At 36.4% G+C, this 27,703-nt stretch overlaps 1 protein-coding gene across 2 annotated transcripts in view; it reads right to left on the reverse strand.

Annotated features, from left to right (window-relative positions):
• Positions 1–255: 255 nt before the first annotated feature.
• LOC111142406 (NADH:ubiquinone oxidoreductase core subunit V2) overlaps positions 256–27,703 on the reverse strand; it is a 34,500-nt gene continuing 7,052 nt past the window's right edge. Inside the window, exons 2-8 of one of the 2 annotated variants that reach the window (XM_022495474.1) lie at positions 16,950–17,015; positions 15,526–15,588; positions 15,322–15,438; positions 11,888–12,056; positions 10,478–10,587; positions 6,279–6,355; positions 256–411 (exon numbers count right to left, since the gene is read on the reverse strand). In XM_022495474.1, the coding sequence (XP_022351182.1) occupies positions 318–411; positions 6,279–6,355; positions 10,478–10,587; positions 11,888–12,056; positions 15,322–15,438; positions 15,526–15,588; positions 16,950–17,015 (696 nt within the window). In that variant the 3' untranslated portion in view covers positions 256–317. The remainder of the gene's footprint in view (positions 412–6,278; positions 6,356–10,477; positions 10,588–11,887; positions 12,057–15,321; positions 15,439–15,525; positions 15,589–16,949; positions 17,016–27,703) is intronic. The other variant, XM_022495476.1, reaches the window with a different exon arrangement.

A 27,703-nucleotide genomic window follows, 5' to 3' on the forward strand; every position in this document is an offset into this window, starting at 1 on the left:
TCATGTTAAGACGTGGGTTTAGTTAAAGCAAAATATATGTGAAATTTGACATAGTTTTTACTTCACAATAATCTAATGTTACTGATAAAAGTGACCTGGCAGTTGAAAATGATGATACTGAGTGATTGTTAACTACATTATGAAATAGTGTCTTCACAGTTAGCCAGAGATAGCAAAAAACTAAAATGGTACTCTGAAGTTTCAACATGACACTTATAGCGTAAGTATACACAATGAAATGAACAATATAAAAAGTTTATGTAGATAGGAGATTCCTTTTTATTTCTCCACTGACAATATTTACAGCTGAATATAAATTAAAGTCCTGCTTGCACACCAAAGCCAGGTCCTTTGGGTGGTTCAGTCAAAGAGGTAAGACCTCCAGCTGGCTCACAAGAGAAGCGTCCACTCCTGAAAAGAGCAAGTAACATTAAACTATGAACGATTACCATTTATAAATCTTTATTTAAAATGTTACTTCACAACAGCCCAGTAACTATTTTTCATCCAAAAGTTGCATGGATTATTTAATCCGAGCATTTCAACTGCTGCAATATTTTCAGATGTTAAATATGAAAATGGACATACCAAAACTCACCATAAATACGAAAAATATAAAAGTAACACTACTACTTCCCATTTACTGAGCAGTGTACATGTATTATTAGCTCATTTAAATAATGCCATGAGACAAGTAATACTGGCCTTATTTTACAGATCAGAAATGAAGGCTTAGGGGTTTCACCACCTGTCCAAGGATCAGAGCTAAGAACTATAAGAAACTAACGCAGACTCAGAGAACATTTTTAAAAATCCTGTGCCTGGGTGGCTCAGTTAAGCATGTGACTCTTCTTTTCGGCTCAGGTCACGATCTCAGGGTTGTGGGATGGAGCCCTACATTGCGCTCAGCGCAAAGTCTGCTTGAGATTCTCTCCTCCCTCTCTCTAAGATCTTTTTAAAAAATAATGTTTTAATAAAAGCATTACATTTATTCTTTTTATATTTGAATTTTACTCAGATTGAGATCCATTATCATAGTGAACAGAAGAGAATACAAACATTAGATTTGGAAATAAAACAGAGGTATTAAAGGAAATGGGAATTTGGAGATTTAGAAGGGGGTTTCCTTAGGGGCAATGCAAACAAAGTATATACTGGTATTCGTATTTTTTTTTTAAAGATTTTTATTTATTCATTTGACAGAGATCACAAGTAGGCGGAGAGGCAGGCAGAGAGAGAGGAGGAAGCAGGTTCCCTGCTGAGCAGAGAACCCGATGCGGGGCTTGATCCCAGGACCCTGGGATCATGACCTGAGCCGAAGGCAGAGGCTTTAACCCACTGAGCCACCCAGGTGCCCCTGGTATTCATATTTTTAAAAGCAATATTAGTAGTATTAACTTTTAAAAAACAGGTTCCAGATCAGAATGGCTACCCACAGCCACAAAGAGAACAGGAACAGGTCCTTAGGTAGGAATCTATGAAGAGAGGCAAGCATAGAGGTAGAACAACCTATCTTTTGTTCACCCCCACACATACTTTTCCAGGTCACTCACCTCTTCCTCTGTCTGACCTCTGTTGCTAGAGCCCAGCTGAGCACCTACTACTATTTCACCCCTCCTATTTCCTGGCTTTGTTAATTTACCTGCTCCTGTCACAGATGTCAGCTGAAGAATTGTTCAATTTACATCTTTTTACTCCTTGCTTTGCCCTTCACATTCTGTCATCAATCTTGGAAGTTTTTTTAGAGCTCCAGGAAATCATTTTTTATTCAGGGAACAGGATAATTCTTTAAGATCTTTCAAGCTATTACATTACACAATGCAAGTAACTAAGTGTGTATTGTAATGAAGAGTGCCTACAAAGTCAGAAATTAATATATTTGCATTGAAAACCAGATCAAAAAACAACTACGAGCTATGTGTCTTAATCTAAAATTAATGTAGGTAGTAGCAAAATGGTATCTAACTTTAGTAAAAAACAAAACAAAACAAAACCACAGTATTTGGCTTTGTAATTGTTTTATGTTAACTAATAATACATGTAATACCTACTGCTCTTTGCTAATGAAATTATTTTGGAGGACCTTTCTTCCCCTTTACTAGGTTTCCTCTATGGTTTAAGCTCACCTACCTTCTTTACCAACACAAAGAACTTACTTAAAACAGGTTCTGGGAACAATAAGTGGGAGAATTAATCATGCACACTGCCTGAACTCTTCAAGGAATTGTGAATTTTTTGTATAAGAAAGTAATTTCAAGAGTGATCTGGTCCATTTTTGTAAAGTTTGTTCTGTGTAATTATAGTCCCATGACCTACTTTTGGGGGGGGGGATGGTTAATGGCCTCTTGTGTCTGCCTCCAAACTTTCTCCTTCCCTCACCCTACACAAAATGCACATTAAAATGCTACAAAGGCTGTGAAGTCCACAGACTGTGTTTCATCTATTAATCATACAGCCTTCCCCTCATTTTATCTGTAAATATGCATCAGACACCAGAGGCAGGGATCTAGCCCTTCCATTCACAATTTACATTAGGGTTTTCACTTCATAAAAAAACAAAAAATGATTCGCCTCAAGTATTATGTTTAAAATGCCATCTATGGGGCACCTGGGTGGCTCAGTGGGTTAAGCCGCTGCCTTCAGCTCAGGTCATGATCTCAGGGTCCTGGGATCGAGTCCCGCATCCGGCTCTCTGCTCAGCAAGGAGCCTGCTTCCCTCTCTCTCTCTCTGCCTGCCTCTCTGTCTACTTGTGATCTCTCTCTGTCAAATAAATAAAATATTTTTAATAAATAAATAAATGCCATCTATTAATTACCTTGTTTTTATTACAACTCAAAAGGTAAATCTGGTTTTTTTTAGCCATTCCAACACTATTTGTACATTCATTTTAACTCATTTGCATTCTAGAAAACATGGCCTTTCTGTACACTGTTTATGGCTTAGAAATACTTTTTTTTTTTTTAAGATTTTATTTATTTGTCAGAGAGAGAGAGAGAGCACAGGCAGACAGAGTGGCAGGCAGAGGCAGAGGGAGAAGCAGGCTCCCCACAGAACAAGAAGCCCGATGTGGGACTCGATCCCAGGACGCTGGGATCATGACCTGAGCCAAAGGCAGCTGCTTAACCAACTGAGCCACCCAGGCGTCCCTTAGAAATACTTTTTAAAGAAAAGCTAGTCATGAAAGTTTAGTTCTTATTCTTTTAATATTGCTGAGATATACACACCACTGCCCTCTACTTTTAGTATAAAAAAACAAAAGTGACTTTATAGTCTAGACTTATCCATCAGCAACGACCTCTATTTTCTTTACATCTCGTATTATCTGTACATCATAGAATTCTGCAAAAAGGTATCTTTATAAAACTAAATACGAAGAATTCAAATTGGATTTCAAACTAGTTTTAGTTAACCATACTAAAAAACAACTTCTATCTCTTAATTAGCAATTTCAAAGCAGGCTAAAAGAAGTTATTTTTGGTACTTAAAGAAAAATGAAAATAACAATCTCAGCACAAATATTTAATATCAAAATAAAGCAATGCCTTACCATCAGTTTAGTATTTCCTTTCTACCTGTCATTTACCAAAAACATAAAAAAGCAGTTCAGAACCTCGGAACCACACAGAAACATGAATCTCTTCCGATTTTGGTCAGGACAGACCTGGTAATGGTACTCAGAAACCAGGTACTGCTGAACCAGTTTAATATCTCTGGTTACTCAAAGACAATGAGTGTCTTTTACATATGTGGGCAGAGTGCTTTATTATAAAAACACTAATAAAAAATTGCCCAACTTTGGTTTATTTAAAGTCTAACTATAATTATATTTTGGTTACTATCATTGCAATCTCTTTCATTATACTATATAACCAAAAGCTTGAGGAAGGAGAGCAAAAGTTTTTGTCTTCCAAGGTGGGAAGACATTCTAGAACTACCATGTCCACATACAGTCTCTACAGACACCACTGGCAGATGCTCTGCAATTACTGAAAGGAAGTAGATTTACCTCTGCTTTTTATTTATTTTTTTAAAGATTTATTTATTTTAGAGGGAGAGCATGTGGGTGGGGAAGGGGGAGAGAGAATCCTTAAGCAGACTGCACTGAGCATAAAGCCTGACTTGGGGCTCCATCCCATGACCCTGAGATGATGACTTGAGCTGAAACCAAGTATAGGCCCCTCAACTGACTGAGCCACCCAGATGCCCCATCTCTTTTTTAAATAAGAGGTGATACATAGGAAATAAAAAATAGGTTCAGAAATCAGTAATTCTGAAGTTTTTTGGCTCAAATCTAGAACACTCAAAAATATCCCAGTGAAGAACTATGTATAATTACTGATAAGCAACATCTCTATTATTAGATATTAAAAATGCTTAACTGTAGCACTTAGTTAATTGTTTTATTAATGTTAAAATACAATAATGTTATAGTATCCTATGTTAAGAACAACAACAAACTAATTTCATCCCCAGTAATCTCATCCAGCCTTATGGCTTTAAATACCATCTATAACAATCAATGAATCCCCAATTCATATTTCCAGTCCTAATCTAGTTCCTAAATTCCATGTTCAAATATACCTTTCGGTATTCCACCATGGATGTCTAGGAGGCATCTCAACTTTAACCTGTCCCAAACAAAGTGCCTTTTCTTTCCCAAACCAAATCTCCTTTTTAGTTAAAGGAACCACTGAGGTGCTCAGACCAAAAAGCTAAAAATCACTCATAATTCCTCTACCCCACAACATCACTAAATTTTGAACTGTTCTCTACACAGTAACTAGCACAATAATTTTAACAAGATTACACATCATTTCCTCCTGAAAACACTCCTACAACAAACAGCTTTTATTATATTTAAGCATTCAACTCAACTTACATATCTGGGCCCCTAACTACCTCTTGAAAGAGTACACAGAACCGCTATTCATTACAAAGAGCAGGAAAACATATTTAAAACAGCAATAAAGGGCACACCATAGTTCTTTTAATACATTAAAACCTATAAATATATTGAGAGAAGGAAAACTATATGGCATAAGAAAAAAACACAGGGCTTACAACTACATAAACACTTGCTAGTATTAGGAAAAAATTCTGAGCAATATAAGCACTTAGATATGGAACAGGGGTTAGCAGCAAAAGTTCAGGTTCATAACTGAAAGAAAAGTAATTATTATAACACAACTGCAGAATGGGAACAACCGGGATGAACGTGCAGGAAGCTAAAAAAGATCTAGACATTCTAACTGACTATAAGTGCAATTACTGGTGAAATGTACCTAAGTGAAAGTTGATGTAATTTGGCTGCATTATTATAAGCATAATGTCTAGAACAAAGAGGAGAGTCCCACAGTGCTCTGCACTACTCAGTACATATCTCAAATAACCTGATTAATATTAGTACCATGTTAAAGTCATTAGCCAACCAGAAAAGCTATCAAAGAGGAAAACCAAAACTAGGTCAGAAAAAATGAAACAACAGTAAACATTAATTCTGAGAAAAAGATTTGGGAAAAAGAAAACACCTATTTTAAGTAACTGAAGAGCTATCATTTAGAAGAGGTATAGAGGTTATCTTGTGTCAGTTCAAAGGGCAGAACTGGACATGTAAGTGGAAATTAGAGGGAAACAAACTTTGAGTCCATCAAAGTATGAACCTTTAAACAATGGAACAGATTTTATTTGTAGTAAATTCCCTTTTCTATAAATATTCAAGTAGATACCAGATGATTATATGATAGGATTTTAGAGGGAAAAAAAATTAGTTGTTTTAGATGACAGGTTGGTTTCAATACTATCCAAAGCTCCTGACAACTCCTAAGAACTTAAGACATAATTTTTTTTTTTCTAGGGGGGAGAGAGGGTAATGGGTAGGGATTGAGCTAGGGAGAGAGAGAATCCTAACTCCGCACTGGGGTGGAGGCTTGATCACACAACCCTGAGATCATGACCTGAGCTGAAATCAATGCTTAATTTACTGAGTCATCCAGGATAAAATTTTTTATTTTAAAAAAATTAAGATTTTATTTATCTGACAGCACAAGCAGGTGGAGCTGCAGGCAGAGGGAGAGGGAAAAGCAGGTTCCCCACTGAGCAAGGAGTCTCACTGGGGGCAAGGAGGATTCAATCCCAGAACCCTGGGATCATGACCTGAGCTGAAGGCAGATGCTTAACTGACTGAGCCACCCAAGGAGCCCCTAGGGATAAAATTTTTTAAATTAAGTATACATTAGGTTAAGCCATTAAAATTTATTGTATAGAAATAAACGCATACCTTGGCCCAGGTTTTGGAACTTTGCCAGCTTTAAGCTCATCAATAATTTCTTCGATATCCTTAGGTGTCAGATCCTCCTAGGATAAAAAATTAAAACAGTCATATTAAAATTACTTCCTACTACTGAAATCTGTGTAAATCCCTAATATCAGTTAGTTCATTATTTGTCTGTCTTTCTCGGCTCCCAAGTTAGTCACCAAGGTAGCAGAAACTGATTAACTCCTACATATAGTATATACTGTTAAATGCAGTATGCAAGAAGAGCTGCAGCTAATGAGGCAAGACAGAGGAGTACTTTAAAGTGAAAGAGTTCTGCATTTGAATCCTGGCTCCACCACTGAATAGCTAATAATCTTCAGTAAGTTATTCAGCCTCCTTAAGTTTGTTTCTTTACTAGTAAACCTACTTCAAGAATGTTTTTGAGGATTCAATGAGAAAATACATAAAACAGAACAGTGCCATGGCACATGCTCAACAAATGCTATGTCCTTAAAGAAATAGTGAGGTGCAAATAGTAATTAGCACCGGCAGTCATAGTAACATAAAAGTAGATGCCTAACATCCATCTCTAACCTAAAGATGTAATACTCTCATGATACCGTCTTTCTTTCCCAGTTAAAATTCACTGTTTCCAAATTCACTTAATTTTTGAACAGAAGGTAAAAGAAATTATTTTTGGAACGTATTTCAATGACCCTGGCCCTCCCTCCACTCCCCATTTCAATGACAACAGCTCTACATTTTATATACTATGTACCTATGTAAAATTTTTACCTCAGGAAAGGATTCTGGTATTTAAAATAACAAATACAGGCGCCTGGGTGGCTCAGTGGGTTGAAGCCTCTGCCTTCGGCTCGGGTCATGATCCCAGGGTCCTGGGATCGAGTCCCACATCGGGCTCTCGCCGCGGGGAGCCTGCTTCCCCCTCCCTCTCTCTCTGCCTGCCTCTCTGCCTGCCTCTCTGCCTACTTGTGATCTCTGTCTGTCAAATAAATAAATAAAATCTTAAAATAAAATAAAATAAAATAAATACAATTGAAACACACAGATACACATGCCCATGTGCCTAGCTGCACCCTAGGTTTAATCAAGAGTCAGAACAGAATGGGTAAGATTAAACTAAAAGAAAAATGCCCAAACCATACTCCTACTCCCTCTCTAAAACTGTTAAGTACTTAAAAAAATGTTTTATAGGACTCTGATACTATGCCAGAGAAATCATGATTCAGCACTGCATCTCCAGTGCCTCACCACATAGAAGTTATTTAATATTTGTTCAATGATTAAACATTTGTAAAAATAAACCACTGCTTTCAAACTGCTTAGGGTTCAACAAATGTTCAGAACCTCATAGCTAAAAGGAATCTTTAAGTCATCTAATGAGTTTACCTCCCCCCAACTATTATAAAAATTTAAAAACTATACATGTATAGTTTTACTCATATTCCTACCACCTGTATTCAACAATTTTTGATTTTCCATATTTGCATTATATATAGCACATAAGCACCCCAACTTTTGCTTGTACCATTTTGAAAGTAAGTTGCAGACAATCGTAACACTTCACTCCTGATACTTCAGCGGACATCGAAGAATAAGAATGTTTTCTTAGATAACATAATGCCACCACACCCAATTAACTAAAAATAATTCCTTTATCAAATGTCAAGTCCATATTCACAATCTACCAACTACCCTCAAAATGTATTTTTCATAGCTGGTTTTTTTCCTATGCAGGTTTTTTTCCTATGCAGTCAAAGTTTATATGACTTTCATTTTATCCACCAGACAACTGAGATCCATAAAAGTTAACTGCCTTGGGAATGCCTGGCTGGCTGAGTCAGTATAGCAGCGGCTCTTGATCTCAGGGTCCTACGTTCAAGCCCCATGTTGGATATGGATTAAAAGACAAAAACAAAAACTGCCTTGCTAAAGACCGTAACACTACTAATCTTTATCTCCTGTATAAATCCATAGGCTATTATATTTAAACTTACAATGCCTTTTTTTTTTTAAGATTTTATTTATTTGAGAGAGAGAGAGATCAGGTAGGCAGAGAGGCAGGCAGAGAGAGAGGGGGTAGCAAGCTCCCTGTTGAGCAGAGAGCCTGACGTGGGGCTTGATCCTAGAACCCTGAGATCATGACCTGAGCTGAAGGCAGAGGCTTAACCCACTGAGCCACCCAGGCACCCCTAAACTTACAATGCTTCACACAAAGTCTTGACTGTCAAATTCCTGATTCAATCAAGACCCTCTATATTATAAGTAAACTGCAGAAATGTGGGAGAAGGCAAAACTTGCCATATTTTTAAAGGACTTTTTTTTTAAAGTATGGGTAATACAGAAGATAAGAAATTTCAATCTGTGATCATTAAAATGAAGAAAGTCACTATAGGGAATGAGACCACCCTAGAAATCTAAACAGCCAGAGAAATCAAATTTCATCTTCATTTAAAAAAAAAAAAAAAAAGATTTCCATTTCAGGTATTATGACAGATTAGCTATCCTGACTGAACACCCCACCACTATAAAAAACTAAAAATGTTGGATAAAATTTTAAAGAAACAAAAAGCTTTAAATTTTATGAACATGCTGACAAGAAAGAAATACTCAGAGGCCAAAAACTCAATGAAAACCCAAGAACAGAGCGCCTGGGTGGCTCAGTGGGTTAAGATCCAACCTTCTGCTCAGGTCATGATCTCAGGGTCCTGGGATAGAGGCCGGCATCCGGCTCTCTGCTCAGCAGGGAGACTGCTTCCCCCTCTCTCTGTTTGTCTGTCTCTCTGCCTACTTGTGATCTCTCTCTGTCAAATAAATAAAGCTTAAAAAAAGAAAAAAAAAAAAAGGAAAACAAGTGGAACACCAAGCAGACCTGGTTTTAGAGTTTCATAGCTTAAAGGGTTAAGGGACAAAGCTGCATGCTACAAGAGACATCCCAAACACCCAAAAAGGCTATTCCCTCAGGGATAAACTAGAAATTAAACTGTCCCTCGAAAAGAACTGCTAGTCTAGAACCTTATACATTGGAACAACAGGGGAGGGTATAAGGAAAGGAGATTTCTTTTGGAACATTAGTATTTACAGGAGCAAGAGAGAAGCAAAGCAAATACCTTCCTGAAGAATCCACACTCAGTGCAGGGCTTAATTTCCACTAGTAAGTTTCTAAAAAGTATCAACTAACAGTATTATGGATGACGACCATTATATATAATTAGGGTAGCAAGAAATCTTTTAAAAAGAGAACTAGAAAATTCCACACACTTGGGAGACTAATACTTCTAAAAAACACTGGCCAAAGGGAAAATCAAAAAGCTTATTTTAGGAGTGCCTGGGTGACTCAGGCGGCTAAGTGTCTGCCTTCGCCTCAGGTCACGATCCCAGGGTGCTGGGATTGGGCCCTGCATCCAGGCTCCCTGCTAAGCAGGGAGCCTGCTTCTCCCTTTCCCTTTGCACCTCCCCCTCACCCCATGCATGTTCACTCTATTTTGCTCTCTTCCTCTCAAATATTTTTAAAAATGCGATTTAAAATTTTTAGAAATGATAAAATATTACTTATCAAAACTTGTGCAGTCCAGCTAAAGTGGTACTTAGAGGAATGATACCATCTCTAAAATTTTTAGAACAAGCAATATAATATATTAGTATGGCTTGATACATATACTCAGTTTAAAAACACCTACAGGAAGAATACACACTAAATTTATGATAGTGGTTATCTCTGGAAATGAAAGGAATAGGATTTCGGGGGCGTAGAGGTGGTTTACCTTTATCGCTGGCTTATTTCTATAAATAATAACAATGATGATAAAAATAATACTTAGTAACAGTATGTATGGTGAAGTATCTTTTAAATCTTGGTGGGTATTTTCTCTATTTCTATGTTTTACAATTTAAAAGCTTTTAAAATATGTCATTATCTCCTAGAGTTAAATGCAAAAATGTTTAAAGATAATTTTTAAAAACCTTCTGGTGGCCAACAGTGTGGAAGTTAAACTTGACATTTTTATGCAAAACTTTTCAATTCTTTGTTTTTTAATAAACTTTGGAAAACAGGAAAAAAAAACTTCTGGATATTTATGCCAACAGTTTCTTTTAAACAAGTATTCAGAAACCAGTATCTACAGGACAGAAAACCATATATTTAAATATTTTAAATACGAGATCATGCAACTTTAATTTATATTAAATGGAATACTCACATAGTAGTTGTCATTTATTTGAACCATTGGTGCATTTACACAGGCCCCTAAACATTCCACCTCTATAAGAGTAAAAAGTTTATCAGGTGTAGTCTCCCCAACTTTTATTCCTGAAAATATAAATAATCACTGTAAGGACCAGATTATATTTTAATAGCAATGTAGCTTAAGAAAACAACAACAAATTACAGAGGTATACAAAAACTATTTAAGAACATTAACTTTCTTAAAACAATTCTGTATAATTATACCAGAACATTCAAGGATTTCTTAAGCGGACTTTAAAAACAAGATTTCAGGGGACTCATATCTTCAGCATTTGCTGTTAAACAGCAGTGTATCAGAATACAGTATTTTCATTTCAACTGTGATAGATAACCTACTAAAATCAGTCACACCGTCAGATTGGCAAAAAAACAGAAAAGTGCTAATGTCAAAGATCATTAAGACTACAAGGAAAACAGATACTCTCATATCTTCAGCAAAGACATTTTGGCAAAATATAGTAAAATCTGATTCAGCAATTCTGTTCTTGTAAATAGCCTCAGTAATACAATAGGACAATCATGCAAAGATATGTATGCATGAAAGTAACTGCAGAATAACTTATAACAGAAAAACAAGGCAGACATACATATGCTAGAGCAAAAATAAAGTGCAAAAAGCCCTATTTGTTTTTATGCTGAAAATAAGCAAAACAACATAAAATCTAAAACTAATTATAGTCAACCATTAATCAGAATTTGTGAGGGTGAAATTTTTGAGCAGACTTAAGTAAGCTTTCTGTTTTATATACTTCAATACAGCCCAACTATTTTTACAACATGCAACTACTTTATATTCGGTAGCAACATGATTAGAGTGTACCTCCCTTTTACTTCATTTGGTTTATAGAGTTATAAATGAAGCAATGGCTATTTTGTATGGAAAAATGCCCTTATAATTTTATAAATTTTATAAATTTTTAAGATGTAATAACATCTTATTTCAAATTTCCCTTTCTAGAGCATTGCTACTGTTCTCATATCTTATTTGTTTCAAGACTCATTTGGAAGAATACAAGGACAGTAAACTCACTTTTTAATGTACCACATGCTACCATTACACAATGAGTGAAACTTAATTTCTAAATAACGAAAACTTTAAAACCCCTCCCTAGAAACTTTTCAAACATACCTAATGATTATGGGGAAAAAAGGTGAAAATTCAGCTTTGAGGCTGAGAATTAAGGAAAAATACAAAATAAGAACAAATAAAGGCAGGCAACTATAGTAAGACAAAAATTTACTGGTGAAGTACAGATCAGATCCAGTAAGATGGCAAACATTGGAAAACTCAGGTAGAAATGGGTCAAATCTAGAAAGACAATCCTATTTTTCATAAACGATATAAATACAATGTGTCCCATACCAAGTTTTTTCTGAATGGCCTCCAGTATGCTGTCAGAGTTTCGAAGCATGCAAGGTGTAGTAGTGCAGACCTGAATGTGATACTTTCCAACTGGCTTTCGATTATACATTGTATAAAAAGTTGCTACTTCATATACTCTCATTGGAGGTACTTGTAAAACTTCTGCAACCTAAAATAATAGGAAAGTTTAAATAATTACAATGTTTACTAATTGAGATTTAGGTATGTTTTAAAGAGCATAATTTCAACTTGGTAAAAATGTAAAACTTCATAAGGAGAAAATATACCTGTATTTGGTATTTGGAGGTTTAAGTCCAGTCTACACTTCAATTGCACAGAGCCCACAAGCCAATGGTTACAGCACCTCCTTTACTTTACCCCATGCCTGGTCTCTGCAAAATGATCTTCTTTTTCTCTAAATCCTTAAGTCTTCCACTGTTAAGAATTTCTACTTTGATCATTTCAACTCTCGTATTTTACAATCTGAAATTTCTAAATGGCAAAATTTGATGACCAAGCCCCAATAAATTAAATACTTGTATTTTTTCAACCCTTCACCAATTTTTCAAAAAGCCTTGATGTTACTGGGATGTACGCTGCATGCAAGGGGTATGGCAACACAAAAAAAGGGGCAAGAATCAAAGCTCACCTATTAGTCTATACTGATTTACATATCTATACACTTTATATGCACACAAACCACATACACAACATGTACATAACAATCCAAAACACTTCTTCTACTTCAAATCGCAACACTCTACAAAAATCTTACGATTAGTACTTCCCTACCCATCACATCAAGGTATTTATAGTAAATACTTCCTTTGACAGAGTGGAGTTCAGGACCAAGGGAATCATTATCTGAGCACAACTCTTTTGATCAGGCCAAGTCTATTAAGGAAAACAAGTTTTTTTTAGCTGTATCCTAGGTACAGTCCACATAGAGTCTATCATGACTATCAACCTGGTTACAACTTTCCAGGTGACCTAACATCATTAATCTATCAGATTTTAAGATCTGATGTCTGGCATTCTTAAAAAATTATCCACATTTCCATATTTTGACATGAAAGATGAGTTTGTTAAATGGCATTTCAGATGACAAATATGTTGAACTTTCTCACATTAGAATAGATTCTAAAAGGTATATATTCTCAAAAGACCTCTAACCATGGCTCACTTGTGAAAGATTAAGTGGCTGTGTTAAATTTAATTTGGTGATACTAAACCAGGCATGTACCTCTGAATCTGGGAGCCCTCTCAAAACACACATGCTGGAGCCAGAAAATACACATGCTAGAGCTCTACCACTGATGCCTAACTTGAAAAAGCTCCCCTGGGGATGCTACTCTATCCTCTCTACACCTTAGTAATGGTTAAGGAACTAATATGTGAGTTTCTGGATACTGTTCTGGTTGTAAGGTTGGGTTCTCCTTTGGGGAGGGGGGAGTCACAGAAACAGTAACATTAAAAGTCTCAAACATAAAAATGGAATCTTGATTCTATTCTCTATACACTATTCCCTGTCTCTGACACATACACATTCAATTCTAAAGAGAACAGGACAATATTTGTGAAACATTTTCACATTGGTTGTCATTTATTTTATTTCATTCTGTTAAGCTTACCATTCAGCAAGACTTCTAACACATTTGCCATTATGGACATGAATTTGGGGGACACATCTTGTTCATTCAATAGAGTGTGCAACTCTTGATTTCAGAGTTGTAAGTTCAAGCCCCATGCTGGGTATAGAGATTATTAAAAAATAATAAAATCTTTAAAAACATAAATTTTTGCAAGGAAAAAAGTATTTATAAATAGAAACATACCTAAACTGTTATTTAAAAAGTTTGCTATTATAATACAAAAAACAATGTTAAGTAATTTAGAAAATACCCAAAGGGTTGTGTGATTTATTGGGAAAAAACCCACCTGACTATATTTTACTAAGTATAGTACCAATCAAACTTGCTTTGTATCATTTTTAGTAAAAAAAAAAAAAAAATAATAATAATGGTCCATAACCATGTTAAAAGCAAATTAAGAGATATGAACAAAATTTCAAATCTTCCTATGGCATTCCATTAAATCAACTGAAAACATTCCTATTCGACTTTTTTTTTTTTTTTTTTTTTTTTTTTAGGATTTTATTTATTTGACAGAGATCACAAGTAGGCATAGAGGCAGGCAGAGAGCAAGAGGGTGACGCAGGCTCGATCCCAGGACCCTGAGAACATGACCGGAGCTGAAGGCAGAGGCCCAACCCGCTGAGCCACCCAGGCGCCCAGACATTCCTATTCTTTAAGAAAGACGATAATGGTCTAGCCTAATAGACCAAATAAAATTTTAAAAGTGAAAAAGAGAAATGAAGTATAGAAGAATCTCTGCAATAGTCAGCCAAGTAGGAAATGCACTGAAGTGAAAATGGTCCAGTCCCAACTCTATCACTTAGGAATCATAACATAGTAATTTCAAGAGATCTATCCTAGTTCAAAATCTTCACTGCAGATGAGGAAGGAAGTCCACAGAAAAACCACATCTCTTTGCTCAAAGACAAATGTATTTTCCATTATATCATATAGCTTATTATCTGTGTGATTCTCGTAAGAATCACATGATTTTGGGGGGCACCTGGGTGGCCCAGTGGGTTAAGCCTCTGCCCTCAGCCCAGGACATGATCTCAGGGTCTTTGGATCGGGCCCTGCATCGGGCTCTCTGCTCAGCAGGGAACCTGCTTCCCCCACCCCCACCTGCCTCTCTGCCTACTTATGATCTCTCTCTCTGTGTCAAATAAATAAAATCTTAAAAAAAAAAAAAAAAAAAAAAAGACATGATTTTGTATGGCACTTCATAAACTATACCCTGCAACATAACACCACAAAAATATAGTTATAGTAATATAACATGAATGTGAAATGTGAATTACTGCTGAAACCACAATTAGAAAAAAATGAGTCTTAACATATGGGGTGCCTGGGTGGCTCAGTGGGTTAAAGCCTCTGCCTTTGGCTCAGGTCATGATCCCAGGGTCCTGGGATCGAGCCCCGCATCAGGCTCTCTGCTCAGCGGGGAGCCTGCTCCCCACACCCCACCCAGGCTCTGCCTTGCCTGCCTCTCTGCCTACTTGTGATCTCTGTCAAATAAATGTATGAAAATCTTAAAAAAAGAAAAAAAAGGGGAAAAAAGAGAAAACTACTTTCACGATAATGCCTTTACTATTTCCTGCAAGGATAAAAAGCTCTACCTTTTTAGTTCTCCACGTTATTAAGAGAACCAACAAAAACACAAATTTGAGGAAACATAAATGATTAAAAGCCTCAAATTCCTTGATTCTGACATTAAAAACCATCAGAGGAATTTCTACATAAGGAAGAAATTCATACACAGTCTCTCCTCTTTTCAGACTAAGGTAAAAATGAATTTGGTACCTTGTTCATAGCTGAGATGGGCAGCCATCCATTCTGTCTTTGGGCTAAATCCAGGACTGGAAGCACAGCTGCTGCTTTATGTCCTTCTGGATAGTTTTTTACAATTGCCTCTATCCTCTATATCAAAGAAAAAGCACATGTTTTAGTACATCTGGAAGATATTAAATAGTTTATAAATTAATTATACTGTTAACTTAGTCATACCTTATAGTTTTCTGGCGTGAAATCAAATGGAGTATCTGGGTTATTCTCAGGAGTATCTCTGTGCTATATAAAGGGAAAAAATGTTTTCCAGAATTATCAAAACTCCCTCAGAACAGCTTTGTATATTACTATACTACTACTGATCACTTAATCTCTTCACTTTAATTCCCACATTATATAATCTATCCATGCATCAAAAAGGACTAATTATTAAATACACATTTAATGAATATGATTAACAAATTATTGTTAATAGAATTCAAAATTTCAGAAAAGTTTTAGAAATCACTCTTTAATAATTAAGAGAAGTACTTTAGGACCAAATCCAAAAACTTGATTAGAGAACAGGATTTTCTAGTGTAATTACTAAAAAAAAAAACCCAATCGCTGGAAGACTTAGAAACAAAATTTTGAGTATACACATAACAGGCATTGTTCCAAAAGAGTGTGTATCAAATTATCAAAAGGACCCACTACCTTAGGAAGGTACAAAAACACCATTCTTTCACCACGTAACAAAAACTAGCCAATGGCAAGAAGCTTTATTTCTTCTCCAAAAAGAACAGGCCCTCTTCAAAAACTCACAAGAAATGGCATGTAAACAGGAAATCAAATGAGTCACACTGAGATTAACACATCAATTAATGTTTAGTATGTTTGGTGAATACAGAACTGAATACCTCAATATGTCAAGTCTTAAAGTTCTGCTTTTTCAACGATATAAAATAAGAAAAGAAAATGGAAACTTTGGACATTGATCTCAAGTATGTGGCAAATTCAACACTTTTAGATAAACATGAAAATATATAAAGCAGGAATCTACACAGTAGTATGGCTAACTCATTTATCAAGATTCAGCCTGGAAATAACTCAGTTAACAAAACTGAACTACTAACTCTAAATCATCCTAGAAGTCCACTAAATTGCCTTTAAGCAACACCAGATGAATCCCTGACAACTGCATCTTATCACAGAAAGGAGATACAGTATCTTATCTTTGAATTGTACAATTAAGTTAGGGAGTTCATGGACCTCCACCTGTAGTTAAACCCTAAGAACCGAAAATACAAAGGAACTACTAATGTATTCACTGTATTACTAAGATCTAGGAGTTTTAAACTAGTACCATTTTGGGAATCCCCAAATTACAGCATTTTTAAGAACCCAAAGTGAGACTAGAAGTCAGTTTAGGGCTCAAAGTAATTTCACCAAAAAATATTCTAAATTCAGGGCTACCCTGGTGTCAATTTAAACTCAAGAGATTCAACTGGAATCACACATCTTTTGAAATTTAATGAATTCAATTAGCTATATTTAAATCACCACAATGAGACATTGATGTTTAAGATATCTTGGATTGTTAAAACAGTTTTACCCAAATTTCCAAGTCTTTCCATTCTGAAGAAATAGGAATAATTACTTACCACAAATAAGGCTCCTCCAGCTCCATTTTGTACAGCTGTCTTATGTAAATTCCTTATATGTCTCCCCTAAAATTTTAAGAAAATTTAGCAAATTGTAAGCCTTAAGAAATTTTTCATGAGTAAATACCTTAAGATCTGTGTCAACTTATATAAGTAAAAGATCTTAGGAGATATGGCTCACTGTGCTATACCCTGCCCATCTCTATTTCGGGAGAAGTATAAGGAAATGGAAGTCCAAGGTAAGGTTATTATAATACTTGGTTTTAAGGTAACACACGAGTCCATGGAAGAACCAGGTCCACAACCCGTATCTCCCAATTCATGTACCCTTTTCTACTACACTCTTGTCAGCATGCCATTAAGAGAGCTGATATTCCATTAATTTGTGGCCTTTCACTTTTTTTCTGAATCAAGCTGGATGCCAGCATTCATTTAATGTGGGCTTTCATAAACATGTTTTCATTCTGTACAAATGAGCTGCACACATGATTCAAGGATAGCCCCCTTTTCAATTCTTTACTGAATTAGTTTAAAAACTCCAACCATAAAGTTTCAGAAAGCTGCTTATGATGCTATGCATTAACAACAGTCAGTTGTTTTAGAAGGAATCCATTTGATTTTATTTCTCTTTGCCCTATTGCTCTCCACCCCCAACACTCTTACCATCCTCCCTGCCACCACTAAAAGCAATTCAGCCACTATTCAGAAATCCTCTGATTTCTGAGTTCTACTAATCACACAATGGTAGAACACTGGATTAAACCAAGCATGGAACTAGCGAAAGCTGGATATTTCAGAGAAAGCAAATATAACAGAGAAGTAAAAGCAGTGATACAATCATGTATTTAACTTTTCCCTAGATCCAAATATTTCAGTTGAAGAAGTAAGTTTATGTAAACACTTGCTTAATTAACATGAAAGGATCGAAATACAGAATGTGGCACATACAAAATGGCTAAAATTAACAAATCAGGAAACGACAGATGTTGGCGAGGATGCGGAGAAAGAGGAGCCCACTTACACTGTTGGTGGGAATGCAAGCTTGTGCTGCCATTCTGGAAAACCGTATGGAGGTTCCTCAAAAAGTTGAAAATAGACCTACCCTACAACCCAGCAATCACACTACTGGGTATTTACCCCAAAAATACAAATGCAGGGGCGCCTGGGTGGCTCAGTGGGTTAAAGCCTCTGCCTTTGGCTCAGGTCATGATCCCAGGGTCCTGGGATCGAGCCCCACATCGGGCTCTCTGCTCAGCGGGGAGCCTGCTTCCTCCCCTCTCTCTCTCTGCCTACCTCTCTGCCTACTTGTGATCTCTGTCTATCAAATAAATAAATAAAATCTTAAAAAAAAAAAATACAAATGTAGTGATCCAAAGGGGTACCTGCACCACAATGTTTATAGCAGCAATGTCCACAGTAGCCAAACTATGGAAAGAACTTAGATGCCCATCAACAGATGAATGTATAAAGATGTAGTGTGTGTGTGTATATATACACACACATACACACACACACACACACACACACACAAAATGGAATACTACTCAGCCATTAAACAAAAATGAAATCTTGACACTGGCAAGGACGAGGATGGAACTCTACAGAAGATACTACACTAAGTGAAAGTCAATCAGAGAAAGACAATTACCATATGATCTCATTCATATGTGGAATTTAAGAAACAAAACACAGATCATAAGGGAAGGGAGGGAAAAATAAAACAAGACGAAGTCACAGGGACACCTGGGTGGCTCAGTGGGTTAAGTCTCTGCCTTTGCCTCAGGTTATGATCTCAGGGTCCTGGGATTGAGCCCCACATCGGGCGCTCTGCTCAGTGAGGAGCCTGCTTCCCCCTCTCTCTCTCCCTGCCTCTTTGCCTACTTGTGATCTCTCTCTGTCAAATAAATAAGTGAAATCTTTAAAAAAAAAAAAAAAAGACAAAATCACAGAGAGAGAGAAAGACAAACCATAAGAGACTCTTAATCATAGGAAATAAACTGAGGGCTGCTGGAGGGGAGAGGGTTGGAGAAATACAGTAACCGGATGATAGACATTAAGGAGGGCACTTGATACAATGAGCACTGGGTATTATTTAAGACTGATGAATAACTGAACTCTACCTCTGGAACGAAAAATACACTATTTGTTAATTAACTGACTTTAAATTTAAAACACTTTAAAAAAAAGAATGTGGGACATAGGTTAAAAAAAAATACAGGGTAAATATCAGTTTTAGGATAACGAGGGCAGGGAAGGGAGAATCTGATCAGTACACAGGGGGCTACAACTCTGGTTGTTTTGGTTTTCTTTCTTGGGCAGCAAAAGGAACACAGTGATTACATTTTTTTGCTTTTTTGCATCTTAAAACACATAAAAACTTAAAAGAAAAAAAACACATCAAGGAGATTGTTGATGTTCTTATACTTTTATTCAAATTCTCCCAAACTGCTTCAGGGTCAATCTACGAATTAAATACAAGATTAAACTTATACCCCTGATATGCCTGTCCAGAACATAGACTGAGATAAACATAAAACTAAGGCCATAGTTCCCAAATAATGTTAAAAAAAAAAAACCACCACCACCAGCGTAAAGCTTTGAAAAATTAACTGAAACTAAAATTTAGAATAGTCCCTGCCATCACTTTAGCTGAGATTTTTTTAAATCAAAGAACAATTTTTACTGAGTAACACTAGTTAATTACTTAACTAATTCTGAGAAGAAACAAAAGATTTCATAATAAAAAAATTAACTTAAGAAAACAGAAAGCATTCAGTGTCCTCTTTTCCTAACTTCTGAACCCAAATATTTTGTTTACTTTACTGGCTCTTTACCCAAACCCTTCAGGGTAGGTTGTCCTTAGGGCTCAGCCGTGTCCTAGGCTGTCTTTTCTCCACAGAATTTTTTGGCCCCTTAGAGCTTATTCATTCTCATATGTTTAACTCCATGCTGATGACTCCTGGATCTTTTACATATTTTTTTTAAAGATTTTATTTATTTATTTGACAGACAGAGATCACAGGTAGGCAGAGAGGCAGGCAGAGAGAGGAAGTGAAGCAGGCTCCCTGCTGAGCAGGGAGCCCGATGCGGGGCTCGATACCAGGACCCGGGGATCATGACCTGAGCCGAAGGCAGAGGCTTTAACCCACTGAGCCACCCAGGCGCCCCTCTTTTACATATTTGATGACAAAAAATTAACAGCTTGAAGAGATCATAAACATATAGAAATCAATGAGAAAAATGAATTAATATGAACAAAAAAGTTACAATATAACTGCTGATGAACTAACTAGTAATTTAAAACATGCATGTGATCATCAAGACAGCATGGTAATGGCACAAAAACAGACACACAGATCAATGGAACAGAAGAGAGAACCTAGAAACGGACCCTCAATTCTAGGTCAACTAAGCTTCAAGAAATAAGGGAAGAATATCCAATGGAAAAAAGAACAGTTTCTTCAATAAATGGGCTGGGAAAATTGGACAACCACATGCAGAAGAATGAAACTGGATCATTCTCTTACACCATACACAAGGATAAACTCAAAATGGATGAAAGACCTAAATGTGAGACAGGAATCAAAATCCTAGAGGCGAACACAGGCAGTAACCTCTTCTACCTTGGCCACAACTTCCTGCAAGACACGTCTCTGAACGCAAGGGAAACAAAAGCAAAAATGAACTACTGGGACTTCATCAAGATAAAAAGCTTCTGCATGGCAAAAGATAGTCAACAAAACTAAAAGGCAACCTACGGAATGGGAGAAAATATTTGCAAATGACATAACAGATAAAGGGCTGGTATCCAAGATCTATAAAGAACTTACCAAACTCAACACCCAAAAAACAAATAACCCAGTCAAGAAATGGGCAGAAGACATGAACAGACACTTCTCCAAAGACATATAAATGGCCAAAAAACACATGGAAAAATGCTCCACATCACTCAGCATCAGGGAAATACAAATTAAAACCACAATGAGGTACCACCTCACACCAGTCAGAATGGCTAAAATTAACAAGACAAGGAACAACAAATGTTGGCGAGGATGTGGAGAAAGGGGAACCCTCTTACACTGTTGGCAGTACAGCCACCGTGGAAAACAGTATGAAGGTTCCTCAAGAAGTTAAAAATAGAGCTATCCTACAATCCAGTAATTGCACTACTGGGTATCTACCCCAAAGATACAGATGTAGTGCAGAGAAGGGGCACATGCACCCCAATGTTCAAAGCAGCAATGTCCACAACAGCCAAACTGTGGAAGGATGCGAGATGCCCTTCAGCAGATGAATGGATAAACATGATGTGGTTTATATATACAATGAAATATCACTCAGCCATCAGAAAGGATGAATACCTACCATTTACACTGACATGGATGGAACTGGACAGTATTATACAAGTGAAACAGTGAAACAGGTCAATCAGAGAAAGAATTATCATTATGTGGAATATAAGGAATAGTACAGAGGACATTGGGAGAAGGGAAGGAAAACTGAATGGGAAGAAATCAGAGAGGCAGACAAACCATGAGAGACTCTTGACTCTGGGAAACAAATGGGGGGTTGTGGAAAGTGAGGTGGGTGGGGGGATAGAGTAACTGGGTGATGGGCATTAAGAAGGGCATGTGATGTGATGAGTACTGGGTGGTAATACGCAAATAATGAATCACTGAACATGACATCAAAAACTAATGATGTACCATATGTTGGCTAATTGAATTTAAATTAAAAAAATAAAAATAAAACATGCATGTTTAAATGAAATAACATTTCCAGTTATCAAACTAGCGCTGATTTTTTTTTTTTTTTTTTTTTACGATAACAGTTCTGGTGTATGTACGGAAGTAGGGATGCTTATACATTAGGTAAAAACTGTTATACATTAGGTAAAAACTGCCTTTTAGGAGAGTAAACTGACATGGTGTATAGACAGACTAAAGAAAGTTTCCATCTTTTAACTTATTAATTCTACTTCTAGATTTTTATCCTAAGTAACAGTATAAAATGATAAAGGTTTATACAGAAATATATTCTCTGTATTGTTACAGCAAAACACAAGCAACAAAAAGCCCAACACAGAAAGGTTTTTGTTATTTATGTATCTGAGAGTGTGAGATCACAAGCAGGCAGGAGGAGCAGAGGGAGGAACAGGCTCCCTGTGAGCAGGAGCGTGGTGCAGGGCTGGATCCCAGGATGCTGGGATAACAACCTGAGCTGAAAGCAGAACTTTAACTGACTGAGCCACCCAGAAGCCCCCCAACATTGAAAAGTTGTAAATATTAATAGTTCCAACAAAAATCATATTATGTAGTTGCCAAAACTGTATTTTCTAAAAATAATGACACTGAAAGATGTATTTATGCCACAATCCTAACTGGAAAATATCAGGGTTAAATAAAACAAACAAAAAAGCATAAACTACCATCCTGATTATATTCAATAGAGACACTAATGAAAAGATTGGAAGGCCATAACAATTTAAAGCGCTTATCTCTGTTATTACAATGTTAACAAGATTATAAGGGATTCTTATTTCCATACTGTTTCTTATATTTTTCTCTATTTTCCATGCTTCCTATGCAGCATGGATTAACGGACAAAAACCTTATTTAAAACAAAACATTCATCAGGGTGCCTGGGTGGCTCAGTCAGTTAAGCACACAACTCAACTTGAGCTCAAGTCATGCCTCAGGGTCCTGCAATAGAGCTCCAGGTGTTACTCCACACTCAGCGGGGAGCCTGCTTGAGGATTCTTTTCCTCTGCCCTTCCACGCAGGCACACATACAATCTCTTTCAAATAAATAAAATCTTTAAAAACAATAAAACAAAACTTCATCAAATACAAAATGAAACTTGCCACCTCTACTATTAATCCTTCCAACTTCCCTATGTATTATTCAAATTAAACACCACTAATCTCTTAAGTTAAAATAGCTTCAGTTTTGGGTCAACATTTGACCCCCTCCTCATTAGCTCAGTATCTGTCACATAACTACTTAAAATGAAAAATACAGGAAAAAAAAAAAAAGAAAAATACAGAGATAATCTTGAAAACTGGTCGCTGGGGCTAGATGGCTATGTATTGGAAAATCTATTTCGAGGCACTCTCTGGCTGACCTGTAATTCTGGATATGCACATGAGTTTAACACACACAAGACACTTCTACCCAAATTATGTGTTTTAAAGTCCAAATCATTGAAAACAGGCTACTGATTCAAAACAGAAAAAAAACAGCTAAGTCACAGAAAAAAATGCTGGAGTTTCAGATTTAAAAAAAATTTGTTTAACATGTGACTTTACAAAAGTCACCTAATTTTTTTAAGCCTCAGTTTCTGTACCTATAAAACGGATGTTTACTTACTGGAGTGCTTTGAGGTTCAAATAATAAAGTTTCTCTGAAAGTACTATAAAACCTATTAAAGCATTATCACATTTGCTTAGCTGATATGAGGATAAAACATTTAATAACTGAAAAATGGAAGATTTAAACAACTGCATTTTAAGAACTAAACAGATTTTTAAATTGCACTTTGTTAGCTGACTCTAACAGTCACTGTCACACTGTCACAAAGAACAGATTAGTGACAGCTTCCTGAATTTCCACATAATTATTTTTATTATCTATAAACACGTAAGACCACCAATTTTTGTGGTGAAAGTATATTATAGATGGTTGAAAAATACTATCTCCTTTCTCATCACTGAAATTAATCTACAAATCTTTTTTCACTTAAAGTGGGGGAGGAAAAAATAGTAGTGCTGGCAGACAATTTTCCATAGGTGTGGGTTTCTGCACCTGAGAGGAGGCACTGACAGCTTTCGTTCCGGACTGTCTTTTCAAGGATTTTTGTAGAGGGTATCTCTCTCTCGGGCAAATGTTGGGCAAGTTGTATCGCAGCTGGGGTTGGGTTCTTCAGTTGTGATGCCAAGCATTCACCCAGGTTGCTCCATGTCACTCCCATGGGATGTGAGGGTAAAGGAGAACTAACTCAAACAAGAAACATGTGCTACCCTGCATGGCCTGAGTAATAAAGCCCTCTGTCTCTGATGCAAGAGTCTCAGTCAGCATCCATGATACCAAAGCAGGTTAAATTGTTGGCTGGCAAGTAGGGGTAAAATCCCAGAGCCTTCACAGTTCTTGACAAGAAGATAAAAATCCACAAATATACCAGTCTGCATGTCCCACTAATTTTTCAAAATACAGAAAATGTTCTAAAATGGAGAATGAATATAGACATTTAGGAAAATGTTATAAAATGGAGAATGAGTATAGAGGTTATTACAAAAGAAACCAGTAACAGTGACTGTCTCTGAAGGGGATCAAGGATGTGCAGAGGGAAGGAAATTTACTCTTTAATATATGCAATATATTTAATATAGTCACCATAATATATATCTCTGTACCCCTATTCTTTAATGTATATTTTACACTTACTATGATATATATATCCTTTCATACTGTTGGAATTTTTTGTCATGTGTATTACATTTCAATTTTTTTTTAAGATTTAATTTATTTATTTGACAGAAAAGAGAGCGTAAGCAGGGGAAGTGGGAGAGGGAGAAACAGGCTCCCCGCTGAGCAGGGAGCAAGACGTGGGGCTTGATGCCAGGACTCTGGGATCATGACCTGAGCTAAGGCAGATGGTTAACTGACTGAGCCACCCAGGTGCCCCAACATTTCAATTTTTAAAAATTTAGTCCTTTCCTTCTCTATCACTACTCCATTTCAGACATTATTCCAGGTTTGTGCATTACTCTACAGCTTTTTAGCTGACTCTTCCCTAGTCCAAATCATCTTGCCTAATGTCACCAAACTAAATGTTGAAATACTGTTTTTCTGACAGTGGAAAAGGACCAATACCAAATAGGTCAATTTCATCATTTCTAAAAGCCACATTTTCCAGTTTAACATCTGGGGAATTGAGATCTATCACTGGTACTTAATATTCCATAAACATACTATTTGCAGAAAGACAATACAGTCAGGTTGTTAAAAGCCCAGCTCCAGAGCCACTTTCCTCATCTATAAAACTGTACTAACAGTACATAGTTCATAGGATTGTTGTAAAGATTAAAAGAGATAATCTATGTAAAGTGCTTAATATGCTGCCTGGCATGTAGTAAGTACTATATTAGTATTACCTATCATTATCTATTATTATAGAAGTACTATCTATCAGTCACTAAGCTTTTTACACATTATTTGGTTCTCACAACTTTCATGAAAGATAGGTATTATTTCCAGATTTAAATGAGTTATGAAAACTTCTCAAGATCACGTAACTAATTATTGGTAGAGGTCACATTAGATCTTAGGGCTTACAAGGTTATGGCCTTATTATATGCTTACAAGGTTATGGCCTTATTATTAGCTATTTGAAAGGAACTATTTGATGATATCAGAGTTCAGAAGTATAGAGTAGATCTAGGAAATCAAGCAGTTTAATGAAGAAAACCCTGGAATGCATCTATATATAGCGAGACAGATTAGAAATGAAAAGATCTGCCTCCTTCACTGGCTCACCATGTTCCCATTTACAGAGTATGTACATATGCCCTATATTTAAAACAAGCTATTTACTGGGGCGCCTAGGTGGCTCAGTCGTTAAACGTCTACTTTCAGCTGAGGTCATGATGCCAGGGTTCGGCGATGGAGTCCTCCACTGGGCTCCCTTCTCCACAGGAAGCCTGCTTCTCCCTCTCCCACTCCCCCTGCTTGTGTTCCCTCTCTCGCTGTGTCTCTCTCTATAAAATAAATAAAATCTTAAAAAAAAAGAAGAAGAAAAAAGAAAAAAGCTATTTACTGTGTTTTTTAAAAACTTTTTCAAAAAAACAGTAATTGCCATGCTTCTGTTCCTACAGAAAACCTAATATATACATTAGCATAGCATTTGAGCAACTTAATTTCAATGTCTGAAGCCAGAACTACTTCAAAATAGTAGGAAAAAGGCTCAGATAATTTGTTTATAAAACAATGAACAAGGTAAATAGGGTAAACTGATAAATACTGGCCCTCATTGTTTCTCAACTGGCATGTTATTCATATCAAGTTAGCACATGGCCATTTTCAAAGCTGCCCTGTTTTTTCACATCTTTAAGAGCTTCACCTATTTTACACTCCTCATAACATCCACATCAGACACTTGCAATAAAGGAATAAGTAAGATATGAAAAATCTGAATTAACATCTTTACACTACTTAATAAGCCATTTGAATTTAGTTTCACCTTGGAATTGAAGAGGCATTCCAGGACCAATTTAGTGGTGCTGAACTGGAAATAAACAATTTGGCTGAGCTGGACTGATCTGAAGAGTAAGCGGAGTTTTCCCCCCTTAAAGTCTACTCTTTTCACCAAACTAGAGTCTAGTTTCTCACTAGACTCTAAAGTATCCATACATCAATGAATTCCATTTGAATTCAGTGAACTTCAATGAAAATTCAAGTAACTTTTTTTAAGCAGACAAGAATAATTTGACATACAGCACAGAATTAATAGTGGACTTCAATTCCATCTTACTCTTTTTTGAGAGTGTTTCAGAAAGAAAGGAAATTTACAACAGGCAAATAATGGCAGTTTTCTTTGAATTCAACTTGAATGGCTGTGTTATGTACTTCAAGATACCTTTTTTTTTCCCAGACTCCTCAAAAATCTTCAGTTAGTTGTTGTTATTTCCATTTTACTTTTAAATAAACTTGGGCTTAGAAACAATAACCTGACCTATACCACACATTTAGTGACAGAGAGGACGTCTGAGCCCAGGCCTTTCGTATGTAAGTCATCTGCTCTATCAACCCTTCTCTTTTCAATCATCATCTGCGTAACCAATACTACTAGATCAAAATGACAAAAATTTAATTTTGCATTCTTCCACCCACCCTCAAGAACAGAATCTTTCAAAGGCCCTACATTTGTTTTTTTAGTTTCTTCTGTTGCTCAAACATTGACAGTATCCACTCTGCTCACCTTTCAGTTCTATCAATTATTTGCACTATAAATGGCCACATTCAGCGAGACAAACTTCATAAAGGATAAGGAAGCTGCAAAAACAAAACTGACAGAGTCAGTAACCTAATTAGTCAGAAAGACAGGACTAAGGTCCAGCAATTGAAAATCGGTTTTCCTTTATTAGCAACCGTTTCAGGCAAGGAATATACCTTCCACACTGCCCCCAAACACTTACAGATTAAATCCGTAATATATGTGTGCACCTGCAGAGGGGTCACAACTCACTTGTGAAACATGAGGTAAAGGGAAAGTGATACTGGCTCCCTCTCTACGTTCTTGCCATTGTTCACCAATTACCTACTTGCCTATTACCTACAGCCTTGCCCACTGCCAACTCAAGCAAAACCCATTTCCTTCAGCTGTCTAAAGACAAGCAGAGAAAACAAAAAGCTCCCCCAAGAGTTTTTCTGTATACACTCAGAGTAAGTACTTGTACATTTTAAGTAAGTTTTCAGTGCATTTTAGTTTAATGAAGTAGATGATGGCTGGGCTAATAGGAACGGTGATACCTATTTCAAGGATAGTGATAAATACAAGTGCTTACTCTACATCAGATACTATGCTATGAACTTCATAAATACTTTAACTCATTTACTCCTCCCAGCAATTGTACCATATAGGTATTATCATCAACTCATTTTAGAGATGTAGCAACTAAGGCTCAAAGAACAAAGGAAAGAAATTTTCCTAGATTGCAGTGCTAAATAAATGAAAAGCCAAACATAGATTTGTCTTA

The sequence above is a fragment of the Enhydra lutris genome, unplaced genomic scaffold (assembly GCF_002288905.1).
Source record: "Enhydra lutris kenyoni isolate GAN:26980312 unplaced genomic scaffold, ASM228890v2 scaffoldscaffold8, whole genome shotgun sequence".
NCBI lineage: Eukaryota > Metazoa > Chordata > Mammalia > Carnivora > Mustelidae > Enhydra > Enhydra lutris.